At 39.5% G+C, this 27793-nt stretch overlaps 2 protein-coding genes across 3 annotated transcripts in view; one reads left to right on the top strand and one right to left on the bottom strand.

Moving 5' to 3' along the window:
* The window catches only part of krz (beta-arrestin protein kurtz), a 50125-nt gene extending 47259 nt beyond the window's left edge, over window positions 1-2866 (bottom strand). Inside the window, exon 1 of the mRNA XM_067266192.1 lies at window positions 2688-2866. The gene's annotated coding sequence lies outside the window, so the exon portion shown is untranslated. The remainder of the gene's footprint in view (window positions 1-2687) is intronic.
* A 10168-nt stretch (window positions 2867-13034) lies between these two features.
* Window positions 13035-27793, top strand: part of LOC136971693 (protocadherin-15-like) — a 25697-nt gene continuing 10938 nt past the window's right edge. For both annotated transcript variants that reach the window (XM_067266170.1, XM_067266169.1), the window contains exons 1-2: window positions 13035-13203; window positions 25783-25886. In XM_067266170.1, coding sequence (XP_067122271.1) covers window positions 25793-25886 — 94 coding nt within the window. In that variant the 5' untranslated portion in view covers window positions 13035-13203; window positions 25783-25792. The remainder of the gene's footprint in view (window positions 13204-25782; window positions 25887-27793) is intronic.

Here is a 27793-nt window from a genome sequence, read left to right as displayed (position 1 = left end):
TATGGAAGAAACCTTTTGGCTAACAAAAACTTTTTTTTTTATTATCCTATAAGACTTTAGATAGAGATGACAAATTATCCTTTATATCTCTATTGTTATACAAATAGAGAATATATAGAAATACAAATAGAGATATATAGAAATAGAAAATATCTCTATTGTTATACAAATTTGATAGAATACAAATCCTTTTGTTACTGCTAACAAAAGGATTTGTATTCTATCAAAAAAAAAAACAAACTTTCAGACATTTTATCATTAAAAACATTAGGTTTAGCTTTGTATTCAAAATTCATTCAAATGGCAACAAATACATTTATGAAAATTCCGTACATTTAAAATTATGCAATGATCACTTGGTTAAATTATCCCAATGCATCTTACATATCATATACGTCGTTTAGCAAGCCCGTAAATATCCTGTAGAACACAAATGAATTACTTCGTCAATTTATAACATTTAAATTTACTGTTAATTCCATTCAATGGTAAAATTTCTTACATTAGATACGTAATATAAATCATTCACTAGCATTTATTTATTATACAACTGTTTCCTTAAAATAATTGTTGAAGCTATTTTCTGAACTATTACTAATACAACAAAAGGATTCAGTATAAATCTGTCAAAACTTATTGCATTTACCTTTGTAATCTCTCTACGTAAATACCCATAGCCGTAACATTAAAGAAATAAATAACTTTAAAAAATATAATCTATACAGATAAATATCTGCTTGGCACTCATCTCGGATTGTTTCATTTCCGTAAAAGGCGATTTTAGTGATATTTTAAGAAATATTTTTATTAAAATAATAGCAGCATACGAAATAAAGATATTATCTTTTAAAATTTTATTTACAAAATATACATAATTCTCCTTTAACTTTTTGTAATTAATTATATTTATATTGTAATAAAATTTACGATCTTGATCATCCATAAACCCGATTTTTAAGTAATGCCAAATCGATCTACCGTATGAAATTCATTATTATTATTATTATTATTATTATTATATATTTGTCATGATTTAAAATTATAAAAATAATTTTAAAAATCATTTATAATTTAGTCGCGAGTAAACGACTTCTCAAAGTACACATAAGCCGCCAATAAAGAAACAAATCAAGAAATTAATCTTTATTAGGAATCAATAAATCTATTCCTCCAGTATTATTAATAAGTATATTTTTAACCAAATAGAAAGATCAGAATATTTAAGAGTCAACTAGATTTCACGTTTAGGTACATACATTGTATATTTACATAAGAACAGAACAAAGACTTTGTATTAAATTTTAAATCTCTCTTCTCTAACACAAAAGTTTCTTAATTGTCCGTAAGAAAGATTACGGTACTCGGAATCGACATCAATAATTATAAATAACTAAAAACTTAATATAAATAACTAGACCGGCCTTCGATCGTTAAATAACTTTTCGAGAATGCGACTTTTGACAAATTATCTCCGACGTAACACACGAATTCGATAAACATCGAAACAGATCGAGCGACTATTGAATGTCTCAATAAAGTTTTAAGTAATTAAAACAAATGGATTGTTAATCAGACTGGTGTTTACTTTATTAGGATATGTCTAAAATGTTTATACAAGTCACATTTACAGATTTAATTTACAATTAAGGAAATAAAATATTCAGAATTCGGTCTATTACAATTTTCCACCGTCAAACGGCAAGCTCGATTACGCGTCAAATCGACAAAATTCGAATCGTCAAATACCGCTCTCCGATTTTTGGCTACATATATAATAATCAAAGACAGAAGGTACAGGTTTTATCGCCTTTACTCTTATTATAACGCGTTTACATTCGGACGGTCCGGCGGCGTACCCACGCGACACACCACGAAGCAACGGGGCAAGAAGCACGCAAATACCGCCAAATCTACGGCACCAAAACGACGGAAATCTAGCAGAGACGGTAAATAAACACGCGACACCTTTCGACTATTATTATTAGTGTCAAATAAATACCAAATGCGTCGTCACAAGATTCGCGTTTACCAAATATTTATCCGTTTTCTCGTTCACATTTATGCAATATTTTCCGTGGAATTTTGTCGTGCGTCTTTAGATCTATAAAAAGGGAAAAAAATTTTGGGTTTCGCCCCACACAAAAGAAATTAAACCCGGCATCAACAATGAAAACACACAATTTGACAGTGTCACAATAGAAAAAAATAAATAAGGTAGAGAAAGATGGAAACTTGATTTAAAAACAATAATAAAAATTGTGGATTTTACAGTTTATAAATAAAAAAAGGAACTAACAGATGTAAAAAAAAAAAAAAAGGAAGGACGAGGGAGTTGGACGTCGAACAAACACACAGGAAACTGTGGTTCTACTTCTATATTCTTCCTCAAATTGTATCCGTCTTCTAGGGACGACTAAAACATTAGCATTTTAATTAAATTTGGTACACGGGCATAAGATAAGAAGCGCCTGTCATTTAATAGAGGCCAGCAAAGTACCAGATGAAACCGTCAAAAATCCCATTTGACAAGTCGATTTTCCTCACCTGCAGTTAGATTAGGCCTAATAAAGAAAGAGAAGACTTTCGTCGGAATGGATAGAAAAATGCATAGGAAACCGCATAATTCGCTGGAAATTCAATTGATCACGGGGAGGAGACGGATTGTTGGTGGAAAGACAAACAACTACCTTTGCCGGCGATCCTTACGATCTGTGTTCTTCCATCGCAACTTACGACGATAGACAATTAGCCAAAGCGCGACTACACTTCCGTAACTGATAAAACAATTTAATTCTCGCCTACTCCGAAGAGACTCGATTTGTCACCAGTAGAACCTAGACGACGAGAATCCCTCTGGTGTTGCCATCCGTCTGCGTAGTTTCTTCTTCTGCCTCCTCCGTCGATAGAATTTGTTAGGCGTAATTTTTTCTCCCAAATCTATTTTTAGTGCCCCTTCGTTTATTCCAAACGACAATGTTCATTTATTTATACGTAAAGGTTTATTTGTTTTAAGCCGAACACTACTCTGACGTGTTTCGGAAAATTCCGATTGGCGTTCCGTGCATATTTTTTTTTTTGGTGACGAAATCGATGGTATTTTTACGTTTTTTTAAGCCTAATTAATTAATTAATTAATATGCAAATGATACGAAGTGCGAAAGTGGAAGCCACGATGTTTTATTATGACGTAGCGGTACTCGGTTTAAGTGAAGTCGATTGATGGTTAGCGGTAAAGATCGGCTCGCAGCGGCTAAGATTCGGGTTCGAATTCCAATAGTTCGGGTGGGACCGCGTTTTCCGTCCTGGCCACTCCCGCCAAGGTTCGGCGCGTAATCTTAGAACAATGTACTGTACGCGAATCGACTGATTGATCGATCTCTGCCGCTGTTTATAATTTCCGATTCGGGCTTATCGAAGAGTTCAAAAATCGTATTACACGTGAGTATAAATTTAGAAGGTTCCCTCAAATTTATTTGTGCGTTTTCTAATAATGCCATTAAATATTAGATTTTGTCACCTAAAACACTTGCGAAATCCATGATTTAATTAATAGTATGATTGTACGCTATCTTCGATTTTTAGTAATGACTCGTTGGATTTACGGATATCGCCATTAGTCGTCATTAGAAGGTCTAACGGCCGAGGCGTCACCTTTCCGCTCTAGAAGATCTGAATTCGAGTCCTGGTAACTCGAGAATATTTTACAATTGGTCTGTCCCAGATATATCGGATACCTTTTTTCACTACCCGGCCGCTCCCATAACAGGCCTAGCAAAACCCAAGATAAGCATGAAATAAAGTGTGAGTAAAAGAATGAGTAACTTAAAAAAAGATCGAGATTGGAGACACTGATGAAAATAATTGGATTGACGGGATAAGGTAACATAATACATGAGTGATCTATCGGCCTTATAGGGAAGAGTGCCTTGGCAGATTGCTCCGAGAGAATATCTATGCGAAAACTAGCCCCTATACGGGTGTTACATACTTGAAGGAAACCCGAAAAACTCTGCGCCGTCGGTCCGTTCATTACTAGTCTACCACTGGTAGTTGTAGAGGCGCAACGATGGACGGATGGCCGAGCGATTAGGGTGTCAGCCTATGACTCCGGAGGATCTGTGATTTAAAACAATATTTAATACAAATATACTTTATTATACCAACTGTCTGCCTTTCCTTAATCCCGAGAACGGAGTCAGATAGATGAAAGACGAGATCAAATATGGAAACCTTAAGGGCAGGTGATCCCAATTAACTATATAAGAACTTCCGATGCAAACCGAAAGTCATGTTATTTCAATTCAAAAATTTTTTCCCGAAAGGTGTTAGATGACCGGCACATCTCTTTTGCTAATAGGAAAAGCATGTTGTACGGGGGCAAGACATGGGGTTACAGTACAAGCGAATTTACACGGTGACAGCGGCACCTTCAGACAATGAAAAAGGAGGCACAAGCTATAAAAAAAAGGGTCTCGTACATTACACAAGAAGCTTTGAACGCTGAATCAACATCGGATCAGCGCTCCCACGATTTAGCGCTGGTTGCACTAAGGACTAACTTTGCCTCGAAAACAAGAAATAGGGTTTTGGTCAACATATAATAAAAGTTTCATGGGTCAATGGACAAATATTGTTCATTAGTTTATATTTGCAGATTAGGCTAGAAGTCACGAATTTTCTGATGTTTGGAGGCCCTCTTGGAGATTAGGAAAAGGGCAACCGAGACGAAAAGGGGTGGGTACGTGCCCCAATGTACGGGTGCTCCTGCATGGTAATAATTAATAAGGATACGATAACTGAAAGGTAGACTATAATTAACTTCTTGTATGAGATAAGCTTCAAATTCTTTAATCTGATAGATCTAATGTAACTTTATAGACTTGCGCATGGTGCAAATAAAATGGTGGTTGTGTATTGTGCAATTTCATGCAAGTATTAAGGTTCAATACTTGTATGCGAAGTGCGAAGGCAGAGAAACTTAGCAAGTTCGAGCGCTCGTCGATTCACTCGATTATACACGGTCTGTCGACAACTTGCGAGTGCTTATCCTCTTCCTTGGGATAGATCAGCACGACTCTATCGTTGGAGGACGAGGCGGCTTTTTTACAGCTTTGGCGTACGTCTGTTTCGACGAATTCGGGGACTGCTGGCTGCCCGAGCCGGCTACAGTCCCGGTGGATTCGAGCTGGATCTGTAGTAATTTATTCCTGTTCGCCAGATTCAACAGGGATAGTTTTAATTGATCGAAGATACCGGTACCTCGTCTAAATCGTCGAATATCTTGTCTTTTAGGGTCCGGCTAAAGTTCTTAGACTGGTCGAGGGACGCCTTTGCTTCTTTTAAAAGCTCTGCGAACTTTTCCTCTAACTTTGTTATCCAAATACTCGCCATGGCCGATAGCGAACCCACCTTCCCGACGCTGACGCTTTCCGATATTAATTTAGTAATAATTAGGTAGCTAATCCCGATACACGACGGATATCCGACACTGGACTAACGAAAAATGAACGGGACTTACCTGAAAACGACGTCCGATGACTCCGAATAGAAGGCACTAGAATGAAAGAAAGAACGGTCAGTCGAATTATATTCACCCGGTTTGTTCTTTTGTTTAAGAACAGGAATGAGACCGCCCGGGAGCCCCTCTAGGTAAATAGCTAACGGATTTTAATGTTTAAGAGTATTTATAACGACCTTAATATTACTTTCGTGTACTTTTTTACTAATGATGTGGAAAGGTAAAAAAGGATTTTATAAGATTAGTTGGCGATTTAATCAAATTTAGACCAAAATATGTGATAATTAATCGGTCAACATACGGTACTGAGTCTATATATGATCATTTGGAAGATGTAGTTGGGGCTCAGTGAAGTATGAGAAGTCATAAAGCTCTTTGACAGCAACATCTGTAAAACAACACCTTTTTTTACATAACCCACTGTTAGCTTAACATATTAGCGAGGTTGAGGCCGAAGTTTTAAACGCGAAAATGTGTACGTCGGACGTTCAGTGCCGCATTTCTGTAAGCCTAGAAGTTTGACAATGGCGTTTGGATAGTCGGTGGAATCAGTGGCGTGCCGTGACATTTGATGATAGTGAAGCTGTTTCTGTAAGAAGCCGACTTACAGGGGCAATCAATTAATTGAGCGTCAGGACCAGTTCGTATTCGTTTGTTCGATAAGCCAGTAAAAACCGTACACTTCTTTAACTGTATTTTTAATAGATTATCTGACGTACTTAATAAATAAGAAAGTTCAATATAATTACCTCCGTTATTAGATTCAATAAATTTCCTATGCCCTCTAAATGCCAATTCTCGCTTTGAGAAAAAACATATAACGTCTATTAATTTAGATATATCTATTAATCGTAATTATCTTGTTATAATTTTCAATATTTATTTTATATTGTCTACCAATGTTAAATTCTATTCCGCTTTGATTTCCAAATTGCTTCAATTTTACGAAAGAATCGTCATTCGTCATAAATTTTATCGTCAAAATGTCGAAATTTTTTGTCGACGTATTTATATTTAATTTAGGCATTGGTCTTTCTCTTTTAATAATGTTTTCTTTTTTCATTATATGGTCTCGAGCCAAAACTTTTTTAAAATAAATTTTTGAATCACTAGCCACGATATAAGGGCTAAAATTAAAATTATCAGAAAAACTTACTTGGTAAAACAAAATGTGTGATGAATATACAGTAGAGCATCGATTATCTGACCCCGATTAACCGACTTATCGGTTAACCGACCGCGTTCTAGTCGGCAAATTCAAATGTCCGCTAGTGATGTGGCGCTACAATATTTGGTTATGTCTTGCTACTTTAATATTATTTTTGTTAAATTTTTGCATGTTTTAGCTGGCAGCACTGGTTCGACCATGAAAGAGAGGCTAGTATTTAAACCAGGCCTAATACACTATACTAATAATGTATTTTTTCATACTTTTCGGTTATCCGACCAACCCCAGTCCCCAATTAAGTCGGATAATCGATGCTCTACTGTACATACCTAGTACAAAAAATTCTTCAATTGTATGAATATACTTTTAAATGAAACTTATAATTAAATATAACTTTGTGAAGAAACGTACATAAAAGTAACAAAATATTCTTTACTTTTTAAATCTTAAAACAATCCACTTAGTGAAATAGCTCCCTACGAGTGGCTAATGAATGGAATCAGAGACGGTCCAGGTAGGTGTGTGCGTGCCAAATCCCGAGGGTGCCGATACCGGTCGATGTCAAATGCTTCTTTTGTCGCATCACTAGTATATATCAAAGGAGCGACAGGGTTGTAGATTTTAAACGTTCTGACCATAACTGTAAAAATCTAATATGTTAAACTTAACAGATTGTCCGTGTCGTTTTCTAACTAATCGTTTTAGGACCAGTGTCCACGGAAATTTCCAAAATTTACAGCTTTTCGGTCACTCTCATTGAACTGGAAAATTTCTGTCTTTATTACATCTAATATTATGAAGAGATCAGATCCCACTGTACTCAGCAAGAGATTGGTTCAGTTAAGCTTCTGTTTAAGTAAAATTTCGGCTCTTTCATCGGGGTTTTATTTATGTCCCCATTCCCTAATCTCTTAATTATTTAACTACTACTTAAGTAGAAATAAGTTGAAACCGGTTACTTTGTATTCTGAATATCTGTAGTCTTGGGAAAGAAGTGAAAAGAAATTTTTATGACAACCGATACATAAATCGTAAATTTAAGGAAAATAAATTCTAGAGCTTTTTTTTGCTACCATTTGTACGTACGTCTCATTCATTAAATTTGGTTGTAAATGATGCTGCCAAAGTAACAGTTAATTTTTAACACTACTAGAATTGTACACGTTTTTTCTGCATCCTCTTACAGATGGGACGTACTAAATCGTAATATCACCGGTTTAACATTGAAATCCGTAAGTAATATAAGATGGGAGAGCGGAATAAACGCGGAATAAATATATCAAATATTTTAATGGATTTTTTTAAACTCCTGTCAACTATACAGAACTATCATAAAAACATGCCAGTAAACTCCTATCGGTTGGGTTAAGTTATAAATCTAGTCTAGGGTGGGCAACCTTTCTTATAACATGGGCCAGAATAAATTTTACGTTTTTTCCGCGGGCCATAGTAGTTAATTCACGCCTTCTTGTGACTTGTAATTTTTTTAGTCTGCAAATATGAAACAAATAAATAAAAAGTTAATTACTACATTTATTTCTCTTATCGTTTTCGAAAATTACGAAAGAATTGGAAAAATAACTATTAATTAGTTATTTTTCCAATTTAATAATCTATTAAATATCTCGCGGGCTCGGATAGAAACTTTTCGCGAGCCGTAGCTGGCCCGCGGCCGGGAGTTGCCCACCGTTGATCTAGTCTACTCGTGATTCACATAATCGGGCGAGGCGGCCGAACATCTAGCAGGCAGGCGGCTAACAGCCAACAACCGGTCCGGGATATAAAATTAGAAACTTTGTGTGTGAAGCATCCGCCAGCTAAACCGGGTGACGTTGGTGCTCTGTAAAGCGCATGCGCCAATGCCTATAATCTGGCTGCTTGGAAGTTGACAGGCAGGCGGCTAACAGCTCAGAACCGGTCCGGGATATAAAATTGGATGCTTTATGCGTGTATTGCTTTTACCAGCTAAACTGGGTGAGGTTGGTGCTCTGTAAACCGCATGTGCCAATGCCTATATAATCTGGCTGATTGGAAACTGACCCGGTTTCGACACTCCTTCCGCCACTGAATTATTCGAATATACAATAGCAATCTTATCGTTTTTTTCACATGTAGTATAGAAATGTGTAAAAGATACATAATGCAGTTATAATAAAATATTAATTTTAATTAATGCAAAGTACGTACGTTAAAATATGAAAATTTATATTTTATAAAATACAAGGGAAGGTCATTGGAAGGTGGAATCGGCGTTTCCATCGCTTCCAATGACGGCACGCCACTGGGTGGAATCATGCTCGACATTCCAAACGCCATTGTCAAACTTCTAGGCTTACAGGAAAGCGGCGCTGAACGTCCGACGTACACGTTTTCGCGTTTAAAACTTCGGCCTCAACCTCGCTATCTATCAAGATGTTTACAATTGTAAAGCTGTCGACAGCTAAGTGTACGGTTTTTAAACATTTTGGTGGTTTGTGTGAGTCGTGTAATAAATTCTTTAGGATAATATTTGCCTTATATTTAAAAGATGCTCACCTAACTGATGAGGGCCACTTTTTTTTTTTTTTTTAACTCTCTCCGCCCTGTGGGCACTAAGAGGGCCTCTTTTAGTAGGCCCATTATGGGTTCGGCCAGGCCCACAATGGGGCGACCGGGTGGTGAGGGACGGGGCCCGACATATCCGAACGGACCACCCCCCGAAAAATTCCTGGGGATTATTCGACCCGTTCGGATTCTATCCCGGGTCCCCCAGAGCGGTAGGCTGCCACCTTGACCGCTCGGCCATCCGGCCGTCTGATGAGGGCCACTAACACCAACGGCCGAAATGCATTTTTGGAGATATATAAAGCATTAATTGTTTCATGTGTGTGATATCCCTTTCATTGTTAATATTCTACGAAAGTGTAATAAAGTATATTTGTATTAAATATTTTTTTAAAGCGATTAAAGGCTTATTGTTAAAATCTTTTATACAAAATTAATTCATTTGTTGGCTAGATACCGGTATTGTGAACCGAATTATATTTTCTGCAGGCAACGTTTGGTGAGGTCTATGATTATTGGGGATCAGAGGCGTAGCTGGGGGGCGGTGAGGGCGGCCCGCCCCGGGTGTCACCCGTGTGTAGGGATGACACCCGGTAGGCCTGTACCAAAAAAAAACACAAAAAAGAAAGGTCAACGGCTCGCCTCACATGACAGTTTCTTTCGCTATGAGGAGACGCTACGAGAGCTCGCACCAGCTGAAAATCTTACTATGATTTATTCTAATAAATCTAAACTCATCGCATATTCATTATATCGTGCAAGTTGCTCGAGTGCGAAGATATTACAATTCAACGGTGTTTTATAAAAAAGTTAAAAAGGGTGACACCACAATATCCTCACCGGGTGTCACCCATGCTAGCTACGCCACTGTTGGGGATAATTAAAATTTGGGGTCTCTGAGGATTAAGGACGATAGTGGCAATTTATGGATCTGCAATTTTCAAATTGCAGCCCAATAATGAAAAGACGATCCCCAAACGAACAATGTCAATAACAACCATAATTTCAAAACCATTTTTATCGCTTTCTTTGTGCGAATGTAAATACAAATTAACACGCGAGAGAAGACTATTAGATGTGCAAAATATTTTTCTTCTTAAAAAATAAACGACAAAATACCTTCTAAACTGAACGAAAACTTTGTATAGCGATCGAGACAAAGGAGAAAGAAGAAAAAAACAATTAGTTTCTAAAATCAATATGATGTATGTTCTAATTATCATTGTTGTGTGCTCATTTTGCATTGAGGAATATCTCGAATTTTTCTGGCAAGGTGTTTTAACTGCCAATGAAAGTTGGTGTCAAGAGGCTGCACTACAGAAATACAGTTCTCTGATACGATTTTTAAGGTAATTTTGGGGTATTGCAGCTTAACCGAAGAATTTTCTATATAAATCTACCATAAGAAAAACTTTTTTTTATATTTGTCTTTCCAAAAAGGATTGCTTTAGAGACTTGCTCATTTTGCTTGTAGTGCTACAAGTAACAGCGATGTTAGAATGCTTGAAACTATCAATGCCTGCTTGTACTTTTGGCTCGAGGCTACTTCCACGTTCTTGTAAACATAAGAAAACATTTCCGATGATACCATCAGCCTTATTAATTAATAACATACTGTACAGTGTAACTATGTGTTGCCATACTTTCTGGTGATTGAGCGTACCCGAAAATTGATTGTTTTACCTTCGAAATTGTAAATCTTTGTAGACAGTATTTCGTATTGGAAATTACCACACTAGTCGGTATTGAATGTATGGTCGTCGTTAACTCCTTTAGGTCTTCAAACTAGCGTTTTCGTAATAGCAGATTGACTGACATTCATCCTGAGTGTCCGGGTTCGAACACTCAGGACTTTATTGTCTGAATGACGATATTTCTAAAATAAAACCACAAGTTAACTCGGATCGCTAAGAATCGAACAACGTGTGATTACACCACATGTTTCACAAATACTCGTCACGCGACTATGGACAATATGCAAAAGTTACAGGACATTAATTAACAAAAGAAATATAAATAGAAACAAACCAGTCGAGCATCTGCATAACGGTACTGTTCGATTCTTTCATTACAGCAGACCCCTATAACACGGTAGATACGTTCCGTGTTATATGAATCCGTGTTGTACGAGTCACTTAAATACATGAGCCAATCACAGCCCGGCACATGTGCAGTTCAGGGGCTACGGCTATTTGAATGGTTTTCTTCCATAAAATTAACCGATTCTAGACTAATTTGACTCAAACATTTCCAAAATCACGTATAATTTTTTGGAAATAATCCATATAAACTATGCTATAAACAAAAAATTGCAGGATTACTTACCGAGTGTGCACCGTTCGAACGACGCCGTGGCTTAAGCTTATTTTCGTCGCGGAGCGGCTCGTCGAACGGCGGACGCGTGTTTCCTGATTAGCAAATTTTTCGCAGAAAAATAACTTAACTTTGGAAACATCATTAATGAAAATATAATTTTTATGGCCGTTGAATAATAAATGATTTTTTAGTAGGTTCAGTGCTCGTTTAAACTCAACGGTTTGTACAATGTCCGCTATTGGTCTAGATTCGAGCAATCCTGTCGCGACACGAGTCGGCGATGACGTTTTACCGTGTTATACGAGTCTCTTTTAGCGTGTTATACGAACACAATCGCAATTTTTTCGCCGTGTTATACGAATCCGTGTTATATGAACCCGTGTTATAGGGAGTTTACTGTATTTCTATTTTCTAAGACACGAGCACCCGGTAAACACTCCGGGAGATTGACGGATTTTAAATTAGAGTCCTTGAATTTATTTAAAACTCTTTTTGAGTGGGAAACGAGCCTATTTCGTTTCCATCGTGGGTTCGAAACTCAACCAAATTATCTGGACAAGTGGTAGAAACGATCCGAATGAAACCATTCGCGAAGAGTTTTGAAAATCCGAGCTGGACACAAACTCGGATTCCTCAGAATCATTTGGTATACCCGAAATTCGAATCGAGAAGCTGAAGTATTTAATTTTCTCTTGGCAATACTTTATCGTCAAAAAAAAGGAGAGATAGAGAGAGAAAATAGTGCCGAGTTGGCAGCTATCCTGAAATTTCGATACAATACGCGGAAGAAGCTTCAAGGTTAGATGTAGGACGAAGAACTTCGAGTATATCTTCCTACATGTAATCAAAACGTCACAAAATGTCTTCGTTTATTTAATTTTCTTCCTTATAGACAACCTTCTACAAATGACAACCTTCTACAAATTTTTCGAGGGGTGGTCCGTCCGGATATGTCGGTCTCCATCCCTCACCACCCGGCCGCCCCATTGTGGGCCTGGCCGAACCCATAATGGGCTTGCTATAAGAGGCCCTCTTAGTGCCCACAGGGCGGAAAGAGTTACAAAAGAAAAAAATGGTTTACATATTGTATCATCGGTTCACACGTTCCTCTTCCGTAACAGGTTAATAATGGACGGCAGAAATACGAGTACATTCGTAAAGAAGATGGACAAGTTTTAAATTTTAGAAAATTTATTTAATTCATTAATACAAAAGAGTGATTAGTAACTTCGTTTACCAATATAGAAAAATAAAAATAAATTATATCGAGAGATTAAAAATTGAGACGGCAATTCATGGTTTATACACAAGTTTCTCCATTGATAATGTCTAATATTTTATTTATTTTTTTTTAAATTATCGTCGTGAATGGATACTTTAAATCTTACCAAAATATAATATGGTTAGTGAGTAAGTTTCTGGTAATCAAAGAAGACCGATTTGAATTTCCAAACGAAAAAAAACATTAAAAATTATTCTCGAATTAGGTTCGATTAGAGGAATACGCCATACGGCGCGACGAAAGCGAGGTCGAGGAACGATATCGGCGTGGATGCACGTTCAGAAGCGAGTCGACCAGGAAAGAGACAGGATGCGCGTACGAGCCGTCCCGGTCGAGACTAGGGACGGAAGATAGCCCAGCGACACCCCGCAACAGGTCAGTTCCTTCTGGTTTCTTCGGTCGTCGAACCTTTCGCGGTCGTTCTCCCCGATTTTAGAATATTCGGCGGGCCGGAAGCGGGCCTAATCTCTGAATAGCGGTGGAGAGAAGCATCGAACGTCGACCTCGTCCCCCCCCGAGTAGTTCGCGGTCCACCGTTCGAGGAGACCGGGATGCGGGCCGCGGGCTCCTCCCTTTACCCTCCTCGTTGTAAATTCAACTTTTCTCACGAAAAGAAAAGCCGGGACGGTCGTCCTCGACCCGCTTTCGCTCTTTCTCACGCCGTTGCGGACCCGCCTGGCGCTGGAGGGTCGAGGCCAAAAATAAGATCGGGCTCCCTTTCTCTCTCCATTCTCTTCCTACTTCCTCCCCCGCCAAATCTTATCACTCGACAATTAACTAAAAAGGGAACGAGATAAAATTTGCCGAAGTATAAGCATCACGCGGGGTTTACCGAAGTTTGGTAGCCCCGCGATTATGGTAACCCTTCTATGGAACCACATATATCTTTGGAAACTGAGGAAGTCGAGATTCCTCCGGTTCTTCGTTAATAATTTTGGAAACATCGAAGGAAGGAGCCATTTTGGGTAAACACGAGATTCGGGGGGTGTAAATTGGTGATCGTAAATCGTCGGAATGCCAAGTGAGGGGGGGTGATAATCGGAGTGGTTAGCGGCTCGGACGGGGTGGCGTCCGGGATCCGTCCTTGCATTGTGCATTGTGGTAGTGGACCCGGGGCGATTCGTGCACCCGTAAACGGGGTCGCCCGCCCACCGTCCGAAGTCGCTGCCCGCTATCTATGACGAGGGAGGTGTTCCAGACCGACTCTCCTCGAAAGTCGAAGTTCGGATGGAAGAGGTAAAGTTCGTCCCGTGTGACGTCGAACACGAGAATTTCCATCACCAGTTTTCCAACTCTTCGCACTCGCAATGCGTAACTTTTGATTCGTAAAGCATATTGTCCTTCGTTGTTTTTTCCACCCCTTTAATTACAAATGGCTTACTTAACGTCATTCACTCGAACTTCTTAAACTGAAGTTATTGGCAGTCCGGAAATTAATAGAAGTCGATCCGGCGGCCATTAACAATAGCGTGAACGGGGTTTTAGATGGAAAGATTAAGTGGGGTGGTGCCTCGACCCGCCCGGTTTGCCGGCATCCGGTAAGTTTCGCCTGGCTGCTTTCGAACCAGTGACGCTAGACAATAGAGGACGCGTCATCTAACCACGGATCATTTCTTAGAGCCCGAATCTTTCGTTACCATGATGATAAGGATTCCATGAGCCAGGTAAGGCCGAGGATTATGATCATTTTTCTTCACCCTTTACGTAATTCGTACGGATATTTTTATAGGACGCGACCCACACCTTTCTACCTATAACAATAGGCACATTATATAGTACGAAATTAGTGGGCTGGTTGTGTACAAAACTAGTATAGGAAGGAAGAACGACCGGGCACGTGTTGCTCTACACAGAAAGCCGCGTACAGTAATCATCTACTTGACAATTCGTACAAAAATACGGCTGCATTTAAAGTAAAACAAAAAGAAACCCACCAGATCAGAAGTGGAACCGTGCAGTAAATTTCCTCGTAAGAATAAGAATAAGAATAAGCATGCAATATTGTACAGATCTCTTGTTATACGCCGTATAATGATCGAGACCTCGATTTGTATTCTCCGTGTATAACAGAAGATGCAATTCTTTCCTTTAACGACTTAAAAAAACGAACAATGGCTTACTTTGAATCCACGTGGAGGACACACATTTATTTTATTTGTTTGGGTGTGGTCCGATTTTGGTTTCGAAATTTGGAATTTCCTATAAGCTTTTGATTTCCTCGAATTTATTAATTTGCCATGTTTTTTTGGGGGGGTTCACTCTCCTTAAGTTGCTCGGTAAGATCGTCGACTTATCAAAATGTTCGACCATGCGAATCGGATCCAAGATTTGGTTCTCGAATCCTTATTATTCAAATTTAATTTGAAACTACGGCTTTAAGCGACTAAAATCTTCCAGGAATTTCTGCATTCTTCCCGAAATTCAGACAGGGTATTGTTTCATACCTGCAATTTTTGGTGGTTTGATGGTGCAAATGGAATTGTGAACGTCGAATGCCGATTCTTCTGTGGATTTATGGAGATTTCTTCGTGAATCTCGAGAATGGAGTTAGGTGCAAATCGATATACCAGGTATGGAGAGGATCTGGAGAGCGGAATTAGGTGTAAATCGAGACCAGATATAGAGAGCTTATTTATTTTTAATCCAGTTTGTACATAAGAAAAGTCTATTCGATATTTTCCAGGTTTATTTTTGACCATTCTTAAGCTTATAATGGATATGAAAAACCTTTCCCTCTTTAAAATATTTGGTTCAATCGGAATGGTTTTCTTCGTATTTTCACAGATTGTTCCGGATTTTTGAAAGTATTCCTTTGTGTTCTTTATTATTGTTTGTTCATCCGTTGCGAAATAGCACGAAGCCGGACTTATTTAATGTTATTTTGAGGTTCCCGAGCTTAATTAAAAATAGAAATATTATTAAAGATCTAGAAAACGAAAGGATGTGGCGGAAAAGTTCAAAGTATGAAATGATCGCTTCGCCAAGCAGAAAATAACTTGTATGTTAATTATTAATAATAACTGGCAACGTTTGTTGCTGGACTTTTGAGGCATTATTTATTTGTTTTCATCCCTAATAATTTGCTACTATTATAAGTCTCCAGATTGGTTCGGGAAGTATTAAGGTGATGGGGGCCATATTTCCCGAACCAATGATCCGATTTTCCTGAAAATTTCTGGAAACATTTTCCCCTAATACACGAATCTACTTGCAAAATTTCAGGAATTTTCGATTAAAGGCACGGGAGATATTAATCTTCAAAGTAGGCGAATTCCACATACCCATATAGGCCTACTAATATGCAGACATACAGGGGAAAAAAAACCCAATTTTTTGCATTCCTCTACGTTGAGGGATTATTTTTTGACGATCGCCATACTTTCCCCGTGTTATCCCACCGACACACGTATTCAATTTACTTATTTAGTGTCGACAAAGTAAATCTGATCCACTTGGAGCTGTCGAGTCGAGAGCTTTCGGCATCCTTCCTGGAAATGATCACCCTCTTATCGAGTATCTTCCAGGTGATTTTTGAACAATGATCATTCGTGATTTCCTGATTCGCCTATTAAACACTAAGTGCATTACGTAACATATTTTATTGAAAACGTCACCCTTTCAATTATACAATACAAAAAAGAAAAAAGCATTACCTGCTATTCGGAGCCATAAAAATCACCATTATATAGGCTAATTTACTAGGAAAGGTGTGAATTTCGTGACGGAACTACAGTTAAGGCTCTTCTAGAAACTATATTTGTAACAAAATTTACGTTTCGTAAAATAAATTATATATTTTATAATGGATCCACGCATTTATATCTCGAATGATAGATGATTCGCATCAGTTTGCTGCATGCGTATGTAGGCAAAGGGGGGAGTAGGGTGTACATCTGACACGTAAGTGATTTTGTACTAATAATAGGATCGATGGATCTTAAATTTTATCATGCAATCGTTGTATTTCCCTTAATTTCTAGTGGTTTTGGGGGGGGACTTCTGAAAGTGGTTGCGAAAGGTTGAAGCATTTCCCTGTTTAAAATAAAACGTGCACTTTTAGTATTAATTTCGAGTTATTTGTCTAATCGCTAGACTTTTTTCTTAGATGTATTATTGAGAATTATAAATATTTTCGTTTCACTTCCGTATGCCAGCACTTAACAATGGAGGCGAACGAAGTTTTTATGCTCTAATTGTAGAAGACGAAATGTTAAAATGGCTGACTCTGGCCGAAAAACACGCGCAATCTTCTTGGAAAAATGAAGGCAATGTCGCTTACATTTGTTTCTTTTTCTCGAAAAGAGCATTTAATAATTAACTGCAAAACTAACAGATGTGATATTAATAAGCAATACGTATCAAAGTGTTTTGGTATTAAAATGTTTGGTAGTCGAGTGTTTTCAAGGAGACTGAATCGCTGTCAGGTGTCATTGACATCGCATCCAATTCGAATAAGTTTGACTTTTTATAATCGTTTTTATTATTAATAAAGCTGTCAATGTTATATTCGGAATTTCCCGGCATTCTTTATTTGTTTTCGTCCCTAATAATTGCTATCATTACCTATATAAGTTTTCATATTTATTAGGGAGATATTAAGGAACCAATCTCACAAACCAGTGATTCGATCCTCCTGAAAATTTCTGGAAGCATTCTTCCCCAGTAAGCAAACAATCCTGCAAAATTTTAAGTATTTTCGGCGAAAGGTACATGAGTTATTGAGCTTCGAATTGGATGAAAAAAATCGTGCCTCTCACACTAACATCCATAAATACAGGAAAACACAAGATTTCTTGCTGAGTCCATAAATGTCATTTTTCGACCGATCTTCCCTTGTTACATAACACTAGGAACCTAAATAAGTTAAGATATATCTTAGTTTTCTGTTAAAGATAATCTCGACCATTCCGTTAGGACGTGAAAACAGAGTTTATAGGAGAAAAAATGGCGGTTTCTCGTAAGCGCTATCGTGTGCTTCCTCTTGGAAATTTTAGTATTCATAGTTCACATTAACTACAAATAGAAATCGATATCGACAGTAATAAATTGTTGAATATATTATCGTTAAAGATATTCATCATTGTAAGTCCATGAGTAGCTGCTTTGTAGTGTCTAAAAGTGGCGTAGTATTTGGATTAAAATGGGCGATTTATCGAAAGTGATTTTTATTTGCACGCGACGAAGATATTCCCGATCTATTTGTAGATGGGCAAAATGGACAATCGCCTGTGGCTTCCACCAAACACCAATCTTTATATATAAACTGGGAATTTATAGACACAAACCTACAAAACCGTTCTGTTATGCCAATGGTTCTAAACATTTCTGGGAGTTTTTCAAGGGAAAGCTCTTTTATAGAAGATTGGTTTGAGGTTCCTGTTGGTGACAATTGCCCATTTTGCCCATAGGATAGCGCGAAACACCAATCATATATATATATATATATATAAATAAACATACTTGGCTAGCCTCAACTTTAGGATAAAATTGAGCTCTTCTCGAAGTATTCTTTATGACTGGCGCACCTGCAACACATTTTCAATTTTAATAAAGGGGTTGTCCCGATTGTATATCAAAAAAACTATTAATTTCGACGTGTTTCCTAACATGAGACGAATTAAATTTCTCAGGAAACGAGATTCTCGTCGTTAATCACAAGCGTGACGACGATCCCCCCTCGTTGCTCGCGAATTTCATTCGACGATAGTGAAGGGAAGAATCGACAATATTAATGATGTGCCCCGACCAAAATAGAACCTTAACGACGTAACCGAGATGGTAACGCACGAGTCTGAAGTAGAAATGACACGTTTCTTTCGAAATCGTAACTGTACCGAAGAAAAAAATCATCGTATTTCCAGTCTGAAATCTGTCGTGACCTCTGACTCGTTAGCGATAATTTTTGTCACTCGTTCATCGCTCTACGTCGTCTGAATTGCAATTATCTTCTGGAAAATGTCGACCCGGGAGCGGATTGAAAAATAAGTAACGCGTATCGCCTACGCAAAGCATTATGGTCAAATTAAAGTCGGTCGTCCGTTCGTTAAAAGACGGCTACAAACAATTCTTTCCGGTCGCCATTTTGTTTAGGTGTCTCGTTATCGCTCGAGATCACCCTTAACGACCTTGGAAATAAGAAAAAAAACACCCCCCTACGTGCCACTAATTACGATAATGCGGTTTCTAGAGCTTAATTAGGCCGGGGCATGCCATTGAATCTTGAAAATTCCGAAAACACTGCTTCGGTAATTGGTTGTAATGCTCGTAACACTGTATTTCTGTAATTGTAGTGTCTCGACACCTAAACAATGTATTCGTGCGCATCGAAACTCAACGCACAATCGACTCTAATCGATTTTATTCGATTGTTATTGGCATTTGATCTGGGTTATTATGCCTCTCGATATCCTCCATCTTTGTTTTTTCTGCTCCTTTTATATGAAAATGTCCCCTCAATTAAGAGTAAACTACACGATATCGATCTATTTTTACAGTGTCCTCGTGACTATAGCTTATCTCTATTCTTCTCTCTACGAATAATTTATGGGGGGGTCAAGTGACGTTCATATACGATTGAAAGAGGTTACGTCTGTACACCGGGACGACTGGTGTTGGTTTTAATTACTCGGTAAATATTTAAATGGGTTTTTATTATTTTTGCGCATGGACCAAGCCTTGGCTTTATACGTGAAGATTCTATCTTTTCACTTGGTGGATCCACTTTGCAGTCTTGTGTTCTTCACGCGCCGATGAAGCGGCCCCGTTCTAGAAATAACTTATTATAAACTCGATTAAAAAATGCGTACATCCGTTCGACACAACAAAGAACACTACGTTCGATTTTTATAGAAGGCACCTTATTAAACAACGGAGTATAAACTGGATCAGCATATTTCTGTTTGCAGAAAAAATAAATAAATAAATAAATAAAAACAGATCTGTAACGTAAACTCTAAAGTTCGACATCTTACAATAATGCCTGCGGGGTAAACACCCGATCTTCTATCATCAGAAAAAGTTACACCGGTTTATACGAGCAACGACCGTCCATGTGTAGCATGGTACACATGCACGAGAACCTGATAATTCTTTCGATAGCGTAACGTAACCGATAAAGGTTTTTCGAACCGTCGCGATAAGCACAGGATTCTCAGGTGGAATCTGTTCGAATTTCAAGAACTTTTGCTGCTTACAGTAATTAAATTGCCGTGTTTTATGTGCCCATATTTTGAAGGCCGGATGGTCGAGGTATTAAGGTGGCACACTATGGATCCGGGGTCGAGAAACCCCAGGAATTTTCGGATTGTCGGGCCCAGTCCATCATCACCCAACCACTCCATTGTGGGCCTGGCTGGAGCCATAATGGAATGGCTAGAAAGAAGCCCTCGGGGCTGAAAAAGTTTTAAAAAAACCCCAAATTTTCAATAGAAATTTTGTTAGTTAGTTTGTTTATTTGAAGTTCCCCCCAAATAAATTAAGTAAGATGTATTATTGAGGAAGAACGAAGAGATGAGAAAATCTGAGGTAGTGGTACTATTTGAGGGAAGTTCGAGAGGAAGCGGAAAGGTCGAAGATATGAAACACAATAGAAGTTGCCATATCGAGGGCGAATTATTTAGCGGACGATAAAGGAAACTTAAAGCCTTAGGAGAAAGGAAAACGTCGAAGGTGACATAGATCCATCACGTAAAAGGAGCACGAGAGGAAGTATTTCGGGGAGGAAGAAACTCTACGGTGTGGATAACTATGTCAAGATCGAAGATATCCAGGGCAGATAAGCGAGCCGGGGTAGAGGGGGTTGGTTTTTGGAATAAATAATAAAACGACCGAGAAATATTTTCGAAATCGACATTTGAAATTCAAAAATCCATCGATCGAATTGTAAAATACGAAGGACGATGCCAATTCTTCTTCCATTTTAGAACCAATTGACGTCTCGATGGGGGTTGTGTAGAAACGATTCTGTATGGGGGACAAAAGATTATATCTACAAGTAAACTGATTTACGTGTGGGCCGAGAAAAACGCACGAGAAGACAGTGGCGCGTTACGGCATCGTGGGACCCAGGCGAATTTGAATTAGGGGGTCCCACGTACAGTATTGACTCCAGACATATTTCTTCTGGGGAAATATGTCTGGAGTCAAAGGGCAATCGCCCGGGACCCCGAACCGGGGTCCCGGGCGATTGCCCTTTATGCCCATAGGATAATGTGCCACGCAAGAAGAGGAATTTAAAAGAGAAATGAGGGGTAAACATGGCAAAGATAAGAAAAAAAATTCCAGGTAAGAAATGAAGATAAAAAAAAGAAAGGAGATTTATCGATGGAAGAATATTTTCGTCAAACGAAAGAAAGGAAAGGTAAAATGAGAGAATCGTGACTCGCTGAGTTGTCGGGTGAAGAACCGTCGTTAGCATTGGCCTTATATAAAAGTAGGAACGAGTCTTCCGCGGTCAAGTATGAGGTCGACGTAATCGCTCGATCATTTTCTGTTTGCCATGCTTTGTTTTTAATATTATTATTTTCGTTCTATGGCGATTTAGCACGGTTCTCGAATTTCCTGAAGATTATCGAGGAAATTGGAGAAGAAAAAAAGAGGAATTTCTCTTCTAAATGACGAAACATTCCAGTTTTTTTTCATCGCTCAATTTCGTTCTTTGTTAATCCTGTGTCGGAGCGTGCGACAATACGGAAACACAATGTATTGTTTCTCCTTCTGACGAAAGTGTTAAGTTTAATTTCATTTTCTCACATGGCCGAATGTGTCCCTGCGCGTGGATTTCTATACGGAAGTAGCGTCAAGACGAACTTCCGGAATTTTTTGGGGAGGTTTTTTTTACGAAATATCGTCGGATCCGTGAAGATGCTTCGAGATTCCCCGGGCAATTCGTAAGTTTAAAAAATACGCTATTGATTATAATTTAGCTCGGTTAAAAATTTTGTTCTTCTTTGGAAATTCTATTTTGAAAGCGGAATCGGAGCCAAGAACCAGTTAATGGTTCCGGTTTGCGTTGGAAAATACGACATCGATTTCTATGGGAAAATGACTACTCGGATAGGAAATGTGTTAGGGGAACGAATTACGTCCATAAGTCAGGCGATGCCTCCACTTCATTCTACGCCAACGAACCCGGCAATCGTTGCAAAGGCGTTTAAATCCTACGCTCGACTGAAGGGGCCTCCCGCTTCTTCCTCGGAACGGTGACGTCGAAGAAACTCCCCTTTTTGTGTGTGTTTTAAAGAGTAGAGATGTCCCGGACGAACGAAGGTCGAAGAAATTATCCGAGGGCCTTTTCCCCCCGCTGACCCACTTTGACATGGAAAGAGGGGGGCCCTCACTATTCAATCGTTGGTGAATCGAGAAAGGAAGACAAATTTGGTCCGATTTCGAAACCGGACGCCTCCGAAGACGAGATTAATTCTTTAATTCGTGTAGGGAATCGTTAATTTGAAGTTTCGCATAACTTGAGGGGGATCTGAGACGGAAATTTACGAAATATTTACACGTATTTTTACGGTCGGAGTTTCCGAGAAAACGCGTGTAATGCGGCGCGACGTCGTTTCCGGTCCCTAGAAGGGCGTAGCGTAACGAAACACACTACGAATACGTCTCCAAATTGCTACGAACACTAACAAAAAAATATATATATATATATATATATATGCACTTAATGCGTGGCGGGCGTTATGTCATGTAACTCGACCCGGTCCTATTCTATTTATACTGTTGGCGATTGTCGATAATTACAAAGCTAAAACAAGCGGAGAAGAAAGCGCAAATACACAAAAAATACGGTTGAATGTACATAATTCGGTGTTATATTTGTATGCCTCACAATGTTACTTTTACTATTAAGTTAATTTAAAATAAATGGCATATTTAGAACAAGTGAACGAGGACATCTTCCTCGAAGCTATTCTCCTTCCCTTTAAATGATGCAAATAAAAGGAATTAATATAACACAAGTGCCAATGAAAATTGAAAGTGTTTCTTTTATGGTCGAAATTTCTTTATTTGAAAAGAAGGTTCGTCGTCCATAACTCGAAATTGAATTGTTCGCTTTGTTGTTCCTCTCGATACGGATGCGTACATTTGTTTCTGTACTTTTTTCCTCGTCGTTACGGATACCAGAATCGTTTCTTCTGTATAAAAGGCTTTGAATTTCATAAATGGCAGTAAATTTAGAATAATTTGTATCTGTTAACTTGTTAAAAACGGAAATTAAGTGCTGCCGGTTGATTAAATCCGGCTACACACATACCGGTATACCTGACAGGTGTGCCTCTCGGGTATACCCCAACGTGTAAATGAGAGAACTGTCAGTTTATTTTCCACAAATTATAATCGTAAAAGTGATTGAGACACGTAATATTACATCCTCCATCACGGGAGACTTTGATGCAGTACTTTATTCGGTTAATGCGTACCTAGGTAGTCCAAGATGGCGGCTCGTCTCCGATTCCAGCAATCAGAAGACAGGGAACAGTGTGGACGCACGTTCTAACCTAACCTAACCTATTCTAATAAATTACCATAATAGCAACCAAATTATTAGAATAGGTTAGGTTAGGTTAGAACGTGCGTCCCACTGTTTCCTTGCTGGAATTAGAGACGAGCCGCCATCTTGGCTACCTAAAGGAACATTAACCCTTTATTGTATAATCTACATATGAAAACCTCACAAATTTAAATAATTAAGTAAGAATTTAGTGGTGTAATTTTGTTCACAAGCTTTGACCCCACCTGGAAAAGTTTCTGGTACGTTCACGTAGCTAAGATTATTTTATAACTGGAAAAACGAATGGTTATTCCTCTCGATTTACCGCTTTTTCTAACGAAATTTCTGCGAATGTAACGTAAATGAGGGGTGGGATAACGATTCGTTTCCTCTCTTAATCTGAATTTGGGAGAGAAATTCGTTCCGTTTCGTTAAAAATGACAAAACGACGAACTTTGATATCCGAATGGAGGAAATTGCGGGCATAAAAAGTCGTTCGACCGTCTTCGTTAAATCGAGGGGAAATTTTACTAAATGTAAACGAAATTTTCGGCATTCGAAATTAATTATCTATTTTCGCTTTAATTATCTTTACTTGCCTCCATTCGGACATCCAACTTCTTGGCTTTGTTCCGGAGAAACGTTCGAATTTAGTATAATGCGCAGCCTAAATTATTTAAATTACTTAAAGGAAAACGGAGTTAAATCGTCGATTAAGCTGATTTTTCTCCCCCTTATTTACGAACGTAAGCAGAAAAACGTTCTGCATTGTCCTAGATACAACGGTAAGTTAATTGCGCGAGGAGACACTCGAAAGACACTTATATGGTGGACATACATTATTAAATTTCGAATGTAATCAATAAAAACCTCCAGATTCGCAAAAATTATGCGAGTTTTTTTTTTTACGTTGGTAGCTTTCGTCACACCGGGGCAAACACCGATATCTACGTCATCGATGCGTAACAGATTAATTTCGATACGCAAACGAGATTTGCGAAAAAAGAGAAGCGAAATCTTCCGTAATTGAAGAGAGCGAGTAACTGGTCCAGAGTTTTATTAAGATAAGGGACGGAGCCAAGCCGACCAGATGACGTCGCAGCGACCTCTTCCGTGACGAGTTCGTTTGTCTTCTTCTTCACGCGAGAGCGAATGCGTCGGTCGGTCGGTCGGTCGGTCCGTCAGTATTCCGGTTTGACGTTCGGTCGAACGGAAACGAGCGACTCCCGACCCCTTCTCGTTTCTGCTTAAATCGGTGCCGAAAAATCCTTCCCAAATTCGAGAAAACGTCGAAAACACGCGGGGGGACTTCTACCATTTGTTCTTCCCCCTCCTGGCGTGACGACGGCGCTTACGTCACCTGGAAAACATCCCAGAATATTGTGGAAATTTGGACGTTGATCTTCGTCCGTGGGGCCAACTTTTCGAGGAATTTCTAACGCGGGACGTAAATTATTCGACCGGTTTCGCGGGTAACACCGGAAGACCGGTCTGCCAAAAGACGAGATTTTGCGTGGGTCGCTCGCCGCCGCGTCGTTGCTACCTCTCGAAATAACGCGTTTTTTCTGACGTAAAATCGAATATCGAAAGCCTCCCGTGCTCGATACGACTGTAACTTCGAGCGTGTATTCCACCCTTTATGTGTTGTTCGAGTGTTTGTCCAGCTTCCAATGCCCCGAGGAGTTTAAACGTGAATTATTGTGTTTTCATTTGTTCTTAGTGGGTTATAAAATTGCCAAATTTGTTTTTTAATTTTCCACCCACACCTGCGTCTACGTACTTGTAATGTCGCGACGCTTAAATATCCGAGGTTCGAACTTAGAACGTTTTCATTGGCAGAGAGGGAAAGGAAGGGTTGCAAATTATATTTGGAACGTACCAATGAGAGTTAATGCCCAAAAATTTCAAGTATTTGACCCCGACGGGTGACGTAATATCCCAGTGTTCTGGCAAGCTTCTATTTTCTACAAGTTTCTCATCTCTGGTTTGAAAGTTTTGCCGTCGTTTCCGGTGGAAGTTCGCTTCCGGTGGCACTTTCTTCGCCCGGTTCCTAAATTGGCTCCGGTATGGTACCCGTGAAAATACTCCCAAATCGGATCTCGAAGCGCAGCTGCTCCGGAAACAGGTTTCGTTCGGTGATCGTTGGCCCGGGGGAGTTTCGCTCGGCGCTCGAGTCTCATATCAGAAGGGCCCTTTCGGAGGGACCCGGGCCTCCTCCTCCTCCTCCTCCTCCCCGACTTTTTTCCTCCCTTTCTCTTTTTCTCTCGTTCCTTAGGCGAATCGGGACGCATTTCCGGTCTGTCGATCTCCCGGGACCGACCGGTAAAGCCTTCGCCCACCGGAAGTCTCCGCCCGGTGTCGTCGGGAATAGCGCCGCGTTGCGCGCGCGCGTTGCCGATATTAACGGCGACGGTAAGCGTTGCGTTCGGAGGTCAATAACTCTGCGGTCTTTACAGGTCGTCGAGGATGCCGGCCGAGTCCGGAAGGAGCTTCCCCGCGGCCTTCCTGCTGCTGATGCTGATGTGGCTGCGTCTGCCCTCCCGACTGCGGGCAGAACCAGGTGAGTTTCTTTTCGCTCCGTCGATCGACCGAGGAGGCCAAAACTCCCATCCGCTCCGCGCGCCGTTCGCTTTTCTCTACCGTACTCGGCGTCGCCTGCACGCGTCGCTGCATCGCGATTTCGTTGCGTAATGCCTTTTTCGTCCGCGCATAAACTAAGCGAACAAACTACGGAATATCTTCCATAATTTATTGTAAAAATGGACAATTCTCGGATGCGGAATACGTCTCTGTTTTTTTTAAGCTCCGTTACGCGTACGTTCGACCGAGTGAGAAAATAATCGAAAGTAACGCTTTGTCGATAATTATAATTTCGTTACGCCCCGTCGGTTCGTCTTTTTCGAAATTCAGATTTTTCTCACGAATATAAATTTCTGCGGGTAAGCGCGCGATAACGATTATTTTTATTTCCCCCCTTCTTTAATGGCGCCCTCCGGTGTTAAACGATAGAAACGATTTGCGTCGGCGACTAAACGTGGTCGGGAAAGACGGTGCGACCTCTCCTTTGTCACGTTTTCCACTCTCACGAAGAAGTTTCTCTTAACACGAAGAAATTAAATCGAAACAATTACTTCTTGTTTTCTGTATATTCCTTTCCGCCAAATTAAATTTGTTATTTAAAACTCATTTGCTTAAGACGTTATCTTCTTACCGGATTGTAGCAGTATGTCAGAAATGAAAGGCCAATTCTCGTAATTGTAGAACGTGAGATTAAAACTGGGACACTGACGTGGAAAGAAGACCTTCTCCAGAATTTTTCGGGCCAACTCTCCCCTTTTATTGCTCATACCTTTGCTTCAAAATGGCGTCTTATCCCCTCCAGCCTTTTACCTGCCGTAGCGCCCTCATTGGGAGTTACGGGCCTAACCACGCACCTAAATTTCCGGCAAAGAAAAATCAATTAGGCCTAACCGTTTAAAGCTTTCGAGGTGATGATAACGACGATAAACCCGACGATAACAAACCACTTCTCCTTACTCCCTCGTTAAGATAGTTATTAAAAAGCTACCTGTCGAGTTAAGTGCCGGTTAATTAAGAAACTGGCTTCACTTAAAGCGACATAAATCATATTAAGAGATTTAAATAAAAGTACTTAGTCTCTACACGCAGAAGTTTCTCATTATCCTTCTCCATTAGCGACACGTGACAAATTTTCGGGTGCTTTATTACGTAAGCGGTTATTAACTTGCCACGTGACGATTAAAATATAAACTTTTGCTATTTTTTGGCTATAATTTCGAAAGGCAATCTGTAGCCACTCTCGTTTTTAATTTGGCACCGTACGCTACATGCCCTACACGTGTTCGTGTAGGGGGTTATTGTAGCGCACAGTATACAATGCAAGATTTCCTCACGTCCTAATAGGCCTAAATTTCATATAGAAGGCCATTTAAAGTAGTAAATATTTGTCGACTATAGGTGGAGCGCATTCTACTTCTACGGGTGGCAAGTGTAATCAGACAGTGGGGAAGGTGGCACGAAACAGTGGAACGGTCTGGAAAATAATAGGTTCTAAGTTACTGCCTGCCACCCATCTAGTATAAAACTGGTTAAGTGTACGCCGGTAGCGTCGTTGGGTTAACGCTTACGACGTGTTTTCGAAGGACGTAGCATACACTACGTCACGATTTCGCGCCCCTTCGGAAATACTTCTCTCTCTCTCTCTCTCTTCTTGCAACACTTTCGGTCGTATTCGAAACCTAAAACAATGAATTGGTTGGTTTTAGTGTTAAAATTTGACGCCATCGTGGGAATTTTAGAAGTCGTGACGATAAATACAAACGTTTGGCAACAATGCCGGCGTGCCGGTAATTGTTTTCCAATTATCTCGACGACAGAAAGCTTAAGGTAGAATAATAAACATGGAGTCGGGAATACTGTTGCTCTCCCCCAAATGATTGTAGATAA

The sequence above is a fragment of the Centruroides vittatus genome, unplaced genomic scaffold (assembly GCF_030686945.1).
Source record: "Centruroides vittatus isolate TY-2023 unplaced genomic scaffold, ASM3068694v2 contig_2682, whole genome shotgun sequence".
NCBI classification, from domain to species: Eukaryota; Metazoa; Arthropoda; class Arachnida; order Scorpiones; family Buthidae; genus Centruroides; species Centruroides vittatus.
This window is presented reverse-complemented; position numbering and strand designations above follow the sequence as displayed.